Source organism: Jatropha curcas, chromosome 6 (assembly GCF_041381405.1).
Source record: "Jatropha curcas cultivar XTBG-Jc1 chromosome 6, XTBG_Jcur_1.0, whole genome shotgun sequence".
Taxonomy (NCBI): Eukaryota; Viridiplantae; Streptophyta; class Magnoliopsida; order Malpighiales; family Euphorbiaceae; genus Jatropha; species Jatropha curcas.
The window spans coordinates 24,099,361-24,111,585 of NC_143156.1; the positions used below are offsets into that span (position 1 = coordinate 24,099,361).

General features: G+C 29.9%; 1 protein-coding gene across 1 annotated transcript; it reads right to left on the reverse strand.

The window, feature by feature from the left end:
* Nucleotides 1-755: 755 nt before the first annotated feature.
* Nucleotides 756-2,082, reverse strand: LOC105635687 (uncharacterized). The gene is made up of 2 exons (XM_012218768.4): nucleotides 1,220-2,082; nucleotides 756-1,104 (listed from the first exon to the last, which is right to left on the reverse strand). Exons 1-2 carry the CDS (start codon nucleotides 2,050-2,052, stop codon nucleotides 852-854), a joined length of 1,086 nt encoding a protein of 361 aa, XP_012074158.1. The 5' UTR covers nucleotides 2,053-2,082; the 3' UTR covers nucleotides 756-851.
* Between the last annotated feature and the right edge of the window lie 10,143 nt (nucleotides 2,083-12,225).

A 12,225-nucleotide genomic window follows, 5' to 3' on the forward strand; every position in this document is an offset into this window, starting at 1 on the left:
TCCAATACTCTTTTTTTTTCATAGAGCATTTCTCACTAACAATCCACATTTCAACCTTTTTTTTTTCAAACAAATCAACCTAAATCTACAATTCTTTTGAACATGCACAAACCTCTTGCATTTGAAGTGGCTTTCCCTTATGACAATAATTCTTTGAGAATTATCTCTATCCCTATTTAATTTGAAATTTGTTCTTCATTCATTCTTAATTGGTCCATTACTGGTTTCTCGGTTTTTAGCCTTATTCGAGAGCTTTATAGTTATTCTAGTCGATGTTAGTTGTCAGTTACCTTACTAATTGTTCGTTAAATTAGAGGGATAATGTTTCATGGTCCACTCTCTCAACTTCTAAACACTATTATAAATTAGTATAAATAACAAAGATAATGTTGTAACAAAGATAAGCATGTTGGTGTCTTGTCCCACTATATTAAAAGATACCATATCTCGTGTTCATGTGTCGTGTCAGTATGCGGTGTTCGTACTTATGCAACTTAGTTAATAATTAATAACTCAACACTAGCTTTAAATTTCAATCATTTTGATCGCTCACCATGAGTTTTAAGTGTCTTTCTTATTTGGTGGGACTTTTAAGTAATTTTGGAGGGTAAAAGTTAGCTAGTATTGATGAAACTTTTGTTACACATAATGATATTTCCAAATTAGTACATATATATTGAATAGATGATCATGAGGCTCCATATTATAGCTCACAAAAAGTTGAAAATTTTATTTGAACATCCAATATACCCACATAAAAGCATTTCGTTCCCATACAATAGATTTATTTCATTAATAAAAAGGGGCAAAATAATAAAAAACAAACACACACAACTTCAATTAATTATTGTTTAACAGTTCATGCTTTGTGGTGGGGATGTAGGAGAAGCTGGCTGCGGTGGCGACAATGACGATCTAGGGTTTTTTCGAACATATTTTCGAGCCCAAACATGTTTTCCATTAATGGAGAACTTTGCTTTGTTCTTGCCCTCGAGAACAACGTGAATGATCGTAGGTGAATAAACGACAAGTCGTGCATATAGTGGCTGATCCTCTCCCAGTACTTCTTGCATATGAATTGCTTCGATACAATCTCCATATTTTCTGTCATCATCATAACCACACAAATAATGTTAGCATAAACAAATTAAACAAAAGTATATATATTAGAGAAATAAATAATTAAAAAGGTGTAGAAGGATATTATTATTATTATTGCCTCATGAAGAAATCTCCCAGTTCAGCTTCAGAAATCGGATACCCTTTAGAAAATGTCAAGAAAATAGTCCTCTCATCAGCTGGTACACTACTATTATCCTTCTCTTCATCATTAGTACTAGAAATATGTATATGGCTCAGTAAATCTGCAATTTCATCGTTCAAAATCTGTTTTTGATTCTGAATCTCAATATTATCATAATTCCCCTGCGAACGATAATTGTTACTAAAACCTAAATTACCCAATTGATGATTATAAGGGCCGTAAATCAAATTTCCACCATAAGAATCAAAAACTTTCTTTTTTCCGTCACTAAAAGTACTAACAACTACTGACTTCAACTTCTCTGCTTGTACAAAAATATCCTGGAAAGCCCTTTCGCAAACTTGGTTAACAATTTTCGAAACAGCAGGAAGGATGACAAGTCTATTTTCATGGAAAAAAGTAAGAGTAAGTTTAGTTTTAGTAAAGGAATGGAATAGAGGAATGTTATCACATATAGATTTATTTGAAGAAAGCATAAACTGATCGTTTCCAAGGCAATTTAAGCAAAGAATAGCTTCATTAGCCAAGGAATTGATTACGGTATCTGGAAGATACAAAATTTGGTACACAAAATATCTAGCATGGCTAGCCCTTTCTAGCCACATAAATAAAGCCATGATTTGCATGGACTTTATAGGGTCGAAATCAAGATAATAAACAAGCCTGGTGTAAATAATACGGTCTATATTGTGAAAGGTTTTGAAATCTTCTTGAGATACTATAGGGCTCAGAATAGGATTAGAGGAAGAAGATGAAGGAGAAGCTGAAAGAGAAAAAGATGATGCCATGATAGGTGTATTAACGTTAAATTGGTTTTCCTGAAAATAAAGAGGGATTTGTTGAGAAAAGTAATGGTTTTTTTTCTTTCTTTATAGGCGGAATGATGCAATTTGAAAGGTGACTTTTGGTAAGGAAAAGTTGTGTATTTTCGAAGAGGTGCCATTTTTTATTCTGTGCGTTTTGCAGAGAAGGAATGTCTGTGTTTTACTTTCTTTATTAGGGTTTTAGAGTTAAATGTTCTTTGCTGGTTGCGGTTGGAGGTGAATAATTGGTTCCATGTATGCATCTTGGTGTTAGGTTGCTACTTTCTTTTTTCAATTTCTAATTGTAGAAATTTTTTTTTTTTAATATCTATAAAATTTACAACAGAAGAAGTGAAAAAACTGAACGTTCATCATCTATATTTCCTTTAAATATTTAAAATACACCAAAAAAATAGCTAGTTTCCATATTTATTTTATGAAATATATTTGCATAGACCGGTCTATGGCCTCACCTAAGGACAACCAATGGAAATAAGAATTTTTTAAAAAAAATTATCATTTTCTTCTTAATATATAGTCAAAAATACTCGCATTTCAATAAAAAAAAAAATCATATTTTCTTTAATTTGATTTGGATTCATATTATGAGGTAAATATCTTTAAAAATTATATTTATGTGAATCAGGTCTACACAAGTCTATGTCTTTATTTATTATGAGGTAAATATTTATTTATTTATTTAATTGTTTAACTATAATAAATTTACTCAACAGTACTTTTAAGGAGGAACTCAAGTAAAAAGATACACGTGAATTTAGTAAACAATCTCTCCAAAGTTAAATCCACAATCACAAATCCTGAAAAAGTAACGTGAAATTATATTGTCTTATCACTGAATTAAAAATTATTATTTTCTCAAAAAGAATTAAATAACTAATTAATTATTTTCGAAGCAAAATTATTATAAAAAATAAAACCATGGATTTTTTTTTAAAAATAATAGAGTAATTAATTATTTAGTCACGGAGTTTTGGTTGAAATTATTATTACATCTCCATTGTTAGGAAAAATTATTGATTGTCTTTGAAATTTAGCAGTATCAGTTTTTCTATTTAAAAGGTGATTTCATTTTGTTGTTAAAAACCCTCTAATCTTCAACTATTTGGTCCTTTACGTTTAATATCATTAGTGTTATTATTGAACAGAGAATTAAATAGTTTAGCGAAATTAAACTTTATAAGTGAATCAATAATTTCGTCAAACAGTAAATATGCGATAGTAAATTCGATCAAAATTCAAAAACTAAATAGTTAATACCCTAAAAAAGAAGTACAAAAAGATGAAAATCTTCATTTTGAAGATTAATGTAGGAATAAATTGAATGTCATCAATGAAATCTTATCTTTTAAAATTGCTTCTTCCAATCATAAAAATATAAGCATTATAATTTATAAAAATATAAAATATTATCTTCGTCATATAAATATGGATTTGTTTTCATTTTTTTATTTATCCCAAATTATAATTCTTTTTCCTTTTCTAAAATAGGATAATTCATATTTTCTATTTTCCCATTTTTTAATTTGTATATCTATCAATAAAACGATTATTATTACCAATCAATATTAGCCAATTTCATCATTTAAAATTTTTTAATTATCTAATAAGTGTTTAATTGTTCTGATTTTACAAGTTAGAATGTTTAATAGAAAATTTTCATTAGATTGAAATATTCTATAGATATAATTTATAAATCAAAGTGTTTAATAGATTAAAGTAAAAGTGTCATAAGATTTTCTGTATAAAATACCGGGATAAATTTATATAATGAGTTGAAAAACAAATCAACATAAAATGAGACTTTCTATATTTATATTTTATTTTAATGAAAATGAGAAATAAAATAAAGAGATCAAAATAAATATGAATAAGATAACAATTAAGAATGAATCTAACTATCTTATAATTTATAATGTATATAAAAAGCTGGAATCGAGAGGGAGAAAATTAGTATTAACGAAAATAACTCCAATTAAATTTATAAATTGATAAAAATATCTTTAAAAATTTTAATTCTATTGGTTGAAAAAATAAAGATAATATAATTTGATTGGTTATATTAGTTTTCCTATTTAAATCTAAATTTTATTGGCTATAAAATAAAACAAAATATTATTAAAAGAAACTAAGAAATTTTTTTTAGAAGAAAATAAGAAAATTTTGTTAATGCACAAAATAATTATAAATTGAATAAAATAAAAATAATCTCTAATTGAGAAATTTTATACTAATTTATAATTTTAAATTATGTCCTATTGTAAAAATCTTGTCATATCTTAATTAGAAATTATAATCTTATTATACAATTTTTATCATATCTTAATCAGGAATTATGCATTTTATATCGCCACTATATGTATACTATACGTTTACTTTATCTGTGAAAGTTTTATTTATATTCACAATTAAGAATTTATTTTTTCTTTCATTATTAAAGATTTTGTTAAGAAAGCACGTAGAACACTCATCACTCAACTTATTTATTATAATCGATAGTTGATATATTAATTTTAATTTTAGTTAATTTTACTTAGATATCAATAATATACTATGTATTATTAATATTATTTTTCATCAATTATAATTGAAATTTCTAAATTTTACTTTGTATTTATGCATAAAATATCATAATCTTAAGTCTAATAATTGATGTATTCAATTTTTAATTTATGCATACTACCATAAGTTGGTTTAATTTTATTTTTATTATAATTACTATTCTTTATTTTAATAAAACAATTATTATTATTATTATTGTTGTTGAGTAAATATTTTCTTATTTTATAATAAAATTAGATTTTATAAATTATTATGAATCATTTTTCCAATTTTTTGAAATTATGAATATTTTTATTTCAATTTTATAGAAAAGAATAGTTATCTAACTATCAATAATTTTTATAATTTTACTTATTTAATTAATTATCTGTTAATTATTTTTTATTGTGAATAAAAATAATGATAAGCATTATTCTTGATAAATGGTAAAAGCTACAGCACCTTGCACAAAAGTCCGTCTGTTTTATATATGGTATGCGAACAATCCCATCTTCATGCCCTATTCCAGGGTGCAAAAGTTATTTAATTATTTAGATTGGAGAATTTATTTTTAATACTGTAGAAAAAAATTTATGTCAAGGAGATTGAAGGATTTTTTAAATAATATCTAATTTAGCAAGTGCTAAATATGATTACTTAAATTTGGATGATGCATGTAGGATTTGAGAAGTTAGATAATGATACATAGCATTCCATACTCATTCAAGAAAATATTCAAAAATTAAATAGTATATATGAAATTATTGAAATCGATTTATGATTAAATGGTAAATAAAAAATTACTCAAATGCTTTAAAAGTCATATATGTTCTTTTTTTTTTTTTTACTTGTGTTATACCAATAATTTTTAAAATTTTTTTCTTAGCTATTATCATGTATTAACATCACAACATGTTTTCTTAGCAAAAATCTCAGCCTGTATCACAACCCACAAATAGCAATAGTGAAACGGCTATTTCATTCGGTGGAGAAAATTTTATTGTACTATTATTTATTTAATCATTTATTTAGTCAAATGATTATTATTTTTTACTATATTGTTGATTATTATGTCGTTATATTTATGTTTTTGTATTTATTCAAAAAATTAATTTCAACCAATATGAAATTAAAATAAAATATTTAATATGCCATGATTACAAATTTTTGAAGCATTTTGAGATCTTATGGAGCATAACTTAACTTTCTAATCCTTTATAGTTATATAATATGTGTTGTATATTTTTATCATTAATTTTAATTTTAGACTTTTTTTTATTAATTTTAGATTTTTTTTAAAAAAAGTTTAATTTTAGGGTTGATTTTAATTTTAATTTTTTTTGATTTCATTTTATGAATACACCAATAAATATTATAATATAAATAATCTTATAAATTTAAAATTCAATTGTTTATTATTTACAGTGTTTTGAGAATTGGACCGGTCAATGAACCGGTGAAGATAGGGGTTCATTGCACTAAAGGGTTTAAAATGATTTAACCTGATTTTTATATATCATATTTTTAAATATATTTATTAAATAAAATTGAAATTGTAGGTTACAAAAGAAACTTTGATCTCAAATAAAAAACAGTTTAAAATTTAGCTTTTACAAAAAGAATAAATAATAAGAAAATAATTTAAAAAAAACACTAAATTTAATACTAAAAAATTAATTAATTATCATAAAATATATTATTACTTTTCATATGTAGCTTTAAAGTTAGGTGATTTAATTGTTTTAATTAATATATTAGAACTTTGGATTTAGAAATAAAGAAGCCCATTAACTAAAAAATCAATGGGCTCAATTTTTAAAAAATGCCATATTTTATGGAAAAACTAAAATTTAAATCGAACTGCTTTTAACCAGTTTGATTCATCGATTTTTAACCGGTTTTCATCCAGTTTTTATCAGTTCAGGCTGGTTTCTTAGACTTCCGATTTCCTTATACAATTCGGACAGGACCACAGTCTGGTTTCCAGTTAAACCGATTGAACCGGTTGATTCGGTTTGATTTTCAGAATGATGATTATTTTATATTTGGCTAATCATTATATAAAATATTTTTATTATTTTATTTTTTATTCTATTTTCATTAAAAAATTTTGATCATATGTAATATATTTACTTATGTAATTATACTATTTTTATATTTATATAATTACAATGCGCTGATTTTATATAATCAACTGCATCCATAAACAAATTTGTTGTATAAAATGATAAGATATATTTACCTCCCGATAAGCATTCACACTCTGTCAATATATATAATATAAAATCAAACTTCATATATATTTTCCGCAAAATTAGTGTATTTGACACTCTTAAATAACTCAATAAGAATAAATATTTTTACTCAACTAAAAAAAAAAGAAAAAAACAAGAATATTTTTAGTATTTTAATACTATGATAAGCTATTTTTGTATAAAAGTGACTTAATAATAATTAATTAAAATAATTACGAATTAAGCTATGCCAGAAGAATAATGAACAAGTCATGGTAAAATTAAAAAAGAAAAAGATGGTGAAAATCGAGGTCCTTATATTATATTTAAGGAGATGGTGTAAATTTTTTAAATTTTTTTAATAGAAAATGTTGGCTTATCTCGCAATTAATGGTCTAATGAAAGCAACAAATATGCTGCCGTTGTTCCTAAATATTCCTCATATTTGAAAAAGGATTATGTTCCAAAATACTTATTACATTTATGGTTTTAAACAATAATAAATTTTTTTTTTCATATTTACCTTCTGTATTCCTCAAGAATTTGGTGTTTGGATATATTAAATTAAAAATAATATAGGCAATTTATTCGATAATTTATTATAATTCGAACAAATTTAATAATTTTCTTAACAGATGTGAAATTTCAAATATGACAACTATTTATAGTTTAGGTTTAGTAATATAAATGGTTTATATTGAATAATAAAATAAAACTAATATAAAACGCATGTTAAAAAAACTAGTAATAGAAAAATAAAATAAATAATAGAAAAAATTATTATTCGGTCCCTATATTTTAGCTAAATTAACAACTTTGTCTATATATTTTAGTTAAATTATTCGGACATTTATAAGGTTTCACTCTTTCTAATATGTTCCTTTTCCAAAAGTTGTATCTTTACCCTTAATTTTACATAAAAAAAGACTAAAATACCCTTATTATTGGAACTACAAACTTTTTCCACTAATCTCCTTTTACATAGATGCACCATCCCAAGTAAGAGATTCATGATTTGTCCTCAAACAAGAGAGAAGGAATAAAAAAAAAAATCCAACAATCATACAATTCATGGAGGGAGAGTTTCTTGGCCATACATAGATTTCCATGAATAAAATGTCCCACGCTATAATCCGAACCAAACAGACACCAAAATGAAAAACCAAAAAATTGAAAACTAATTCTTTTTATTAAAACAAGCAACACCCATTAAGGATGGTAAAGCAATCTACACAAACAAAGAAAAATCCAAAAACAATCATTAATCGAAGATAACAAATTTTGATTATTTTTATCAAAGATTCAAACCAAGTAAAACCATTAAGCGTAGATGGTTACCATCTGAATCAAATTATTGTTGGTGGGTTTGGCGTCCGTTGGTCTTGGAAGAGACATCTGTAGTCCCTGCCCTGTGATATCTACAATCGACATCCTAAATTTGACTGGTGCTTTTGAAGACGTAGATGGCAGGCCTTTCATTTTTAATTTGGATCTGCTTTTTACAAAATATGTGGTTACATCCCTGAGCTTTGTTTTCCTCCGATCTTTTAATCATTTCGTCTATTTTTTAGGATTTTTACTGTGAGTCAAAGCAAAAAGACCTGGTCAACTATAAGAGAAATTTAATGGCCAAAATACCCTCCACCTACAACCAGGTTTTGCAATCTTCGTCAAACCAAAACTTACATTGTTGTTTCAATTCAGAAAACTCTAAATCCAATTGAAAGTCGAACAGGCAAAGTAAAAGTATTGATGGGTTTAGGCACTAGATAGCTACCGATTGCACTGACGATTCAACTGCTCCTTTGTATTCATTTGTGGAATTAATTAATTTTTAATTGCCTTTAGATGTGAACTTCCCATAGGCAATACAGATCTACGATATTATGAAGAAGTTAAGTTGCAGTTGATGGACTTGGATTTATGAAGAATTTTCAATTCTCACAACAACATTCAACCACTTCCAGTTGGTTGACTTTGATTTTGTCGTTGTGATTTTTTAATTGTTTTCTTCTACAAAATGAGCTTCAAGAGCCTTTAGCTCTTGTTCCTTGAAGGGCCAGTCATTAGGAATACCAGGATCCTTCTCGACCTTTCGTTTATTCTTCAAGCCTAGTTTCTTTGCTTCCTTGGCCTTTTTTTGTAATGCTCCTTGACCTTCCTCAAACCCTTATACTTCTGCTTCAATGTCACTCTTTTTGAGAAGCTCTGCTGAAACTAAAGTCTTCAACGGTTGAACTAGTGCTGGTTGCGATGGGTCACTCTTGCTAGAAGGTGGTGAGAGAAGTGCAAAAGGGAACCCAGGTTTAAGAGAGTTCGAAGTGATACAAAACAACAACCTGCATCTTGATCTTGCAGCCTATCTTTTGTTGTGTTCCAAGCGCCCTGTTCGCAGTCCACACTCAAGCAAGACCACGTCGTCTTCCGACAGATCCAGCTAATGAGATGCCAGTAACGCCGCCACATGACAAGATCCAACCGGAAAGGAAGGCCGCCGGGGTCGAGGACAAGGAAGCGAGATTAACGCCGGATAGAGCTCCACTGCAACGACTCGTCTTCATGGTGGGCCCATATTGAGACTTTCCTTTCTTTTTGTGTCGGTCAATTATTAAAAAAAAATCAATATAAAATAAAAAATAAAATATATATATAAAAGGGAGAAAAAGGAAATAAGGGATGATGGAGAGCATCAACACTTGACCTTGACACTGTGTTCTGCTGTCTCGATTACACAACTGCAACGGCTAGTCTTCCTTGCGAGCCCATTTTGAGAATCCTTTCTTCTTTTGTGTCAATCAATTAAAAACAAAAAGAAATACTGAATGATGGAGAGCATCAAAGTGTGACCTCGTCCTTATGTCCAGCTGTCTCGAACACTGTGCTTGTCCCTTGACTCAATTCAAATAAATATACCCCTCTAAAACACTCTTGCGCTATGCATGTTGAACTTCTTGCAATTGCATGAGCGCAATTATGTCACTCAGCACTCTCTCTTCTACCAGCAACTCAAACCCAAAACGGTATTGATTCCTTACCACCTTCTGCTTCAGCCATGCAAATTAATGCAAACGTACGCAGCAGTGATGGAGCATCTTTTCTTAGCACCTCAGTTAAAGCGGTGAGCCCTAGTACTCAGGGTCGCCGAGAGCCATGACGTTCTTATGTTGGATCTGCCGAGGGATGGGCAACCCTCGAGCAGTGAGTGCTCTAAAGGATCTTGTTCGTGCCAATAAGCCCATGTTCTGCTTCCTTATGGAAAGTAGCTTCCTCTTATGTTAAAAACTTAAGTTTGCAGTGTGGTTTTTCCTCCTCTTTTTCAGTTGATTGTCTTGGTCGAAGTGGTGGTTTAGCTATTTTTGTTGGGTTTGGGTTCCCTTCCTATGTGGTAAAAGCCCAAATTTTGAAGTCCATTAAATTAATTATTATTTTACAAGTTTGCCCCTCAACTAACAGCCATATCTATCATATTTTTGGCTGCTATGTGATTGACACAATAATCTAAAACCGTGTGAGAAAAACAGAAAAGAAGAGGAGAGGAGAGGGTTTTTTCTGCCCAGCCCCATCCAGCACCAGCCATCGTGTTCTGGAGATTCCCAGAGTTCCAACCGTTGGATCTTTGTGATATTTGGATATGTTGTTCTTTGCTCTCTGTTCTTAATTCTCACTGAAGGGATTTTGATTTGGAGGTTCAGAGATTGAGTTCTGGCTCTGAATCCGAAGTTGTCCTGTTCTGCTTCCAGCTCTACATAGCTTCATCTTCTTCAGCATTTTGGCAGTCATCCTTTGTCGGATTGAGCTGATTTTTGGTGAGCATGTTCCTAACATCCAATTCTTGATTCTGGTTGATCAGTTTAATTTTTGGATGAGTAGAACATTTTTAAATGTATTGAGAACAGCAGCTGTGTTCTGTGATCACTCCATTGTGTTGCTACACATTTGTTTGTGGTATAGCTACATTTTTTGTGGTTGTAGCTTGCTGTAATTTGTAAGACAATATTTGTGATAGTGAACTTTATTTCCTTGGACTGGAGGAGAGGTCCTGTGGTTTTTATCCTTCATACCGGAGGAGTTTTCCACGTAAAAAGATTTGTGTTCGTGTGGTGAATGTTATTTTTGATTGTGCATGATTTGGGACAGCTTGTGTTACTTGAATTTGTTACTCATTGTTACTCCTAATAGATTCATTCAAGTGGGGAAGTTTTTGTTGTGAAGTTATTTTGTGTTACTTCCCATCAGTTTTTTGGAATAATAATTTGAATGTTGATTTTTATTCCTACTCCCCAAATCACATTGATATGCAAATAACTTATGGACCACATACTTGGCGAATGACGTGTGTTTATGGGTTCCTTGAACATCATAGGAAGCCAGACACCTGGACTCTCCTTAAAACTCTAGCTAGTCAGCATAACCTACCCTGGCTTCTAATGGGCGACTTTAATAATCTACTTGCAGATGAGGAGAAGATAGGGGGCCATCCTTATGAGCTATGTAATCTTGAGGGATTTCGAGAAGCGTTGGAGGTGTGTCGGGTCTCCGATCTTGGTATGGTAGGGTATCCGTTTACATGGCGGTCTAGTAGGGGACGTAACAAAATTGAGGAAAGATTGGATCGAATGATGGCTTCAGATACATGGTCTTGCTTTTTCCCAAATGCTTCGGTTCACAACTTAATTAGTGGCACATCGGACCATTCTCCATTATTGCTTTTATTGGGCACTGACATAAGGACTAAAAGACAAGTTAGCTTCAGGTTTGAAAATGCATGGATTGGGGAACCTAACCTTGATGAGACTGTTACTCATAATTGGGCCCGAGGAGCCCACGGTGATGTGATGGGTAAACTGCAAGCATGCAGAGTTGGGTTGCGAATTTGGGGGCGTGACTTACGTAGCAAGTTCCTTAAAGAAATTAAATTGCTTAAAACCCGACTTAATGGCTTTCGAGTCCACCAGCTCAGTGACAGTTCAGAGGAGTACTTTTTAATGCAAAAGCAGCTTGGTGATTTGCTTCTTAAAGAAGAGCAGTATTGGAAACAGCGATCAAAAATATTCTGGCTTGCTCAAGGGGACAAAAATACCAGGTACTTTCACTCCTCAGCTTCCTCACGTAAAAAATTAAACTATCTTCCAGGTATCCGGGACTCGAGAGGTGACTGGAAAAAAGAATCGAGGGATATGCATACTGTGTTTCTAGAATACTTCACTACACTATTTACGGCCACATCTGTTCAGTCTAGTCCTGTTCTTGAGCATGTTAATTCTCGGGTCACTGAATATGATAATGACAGTCTTATGGCCCCTTTTCTTGATGAGGAGTTTCGATCGGCGGTATTTCAAATGCACCCGGACAAGAGTCCTAGCCC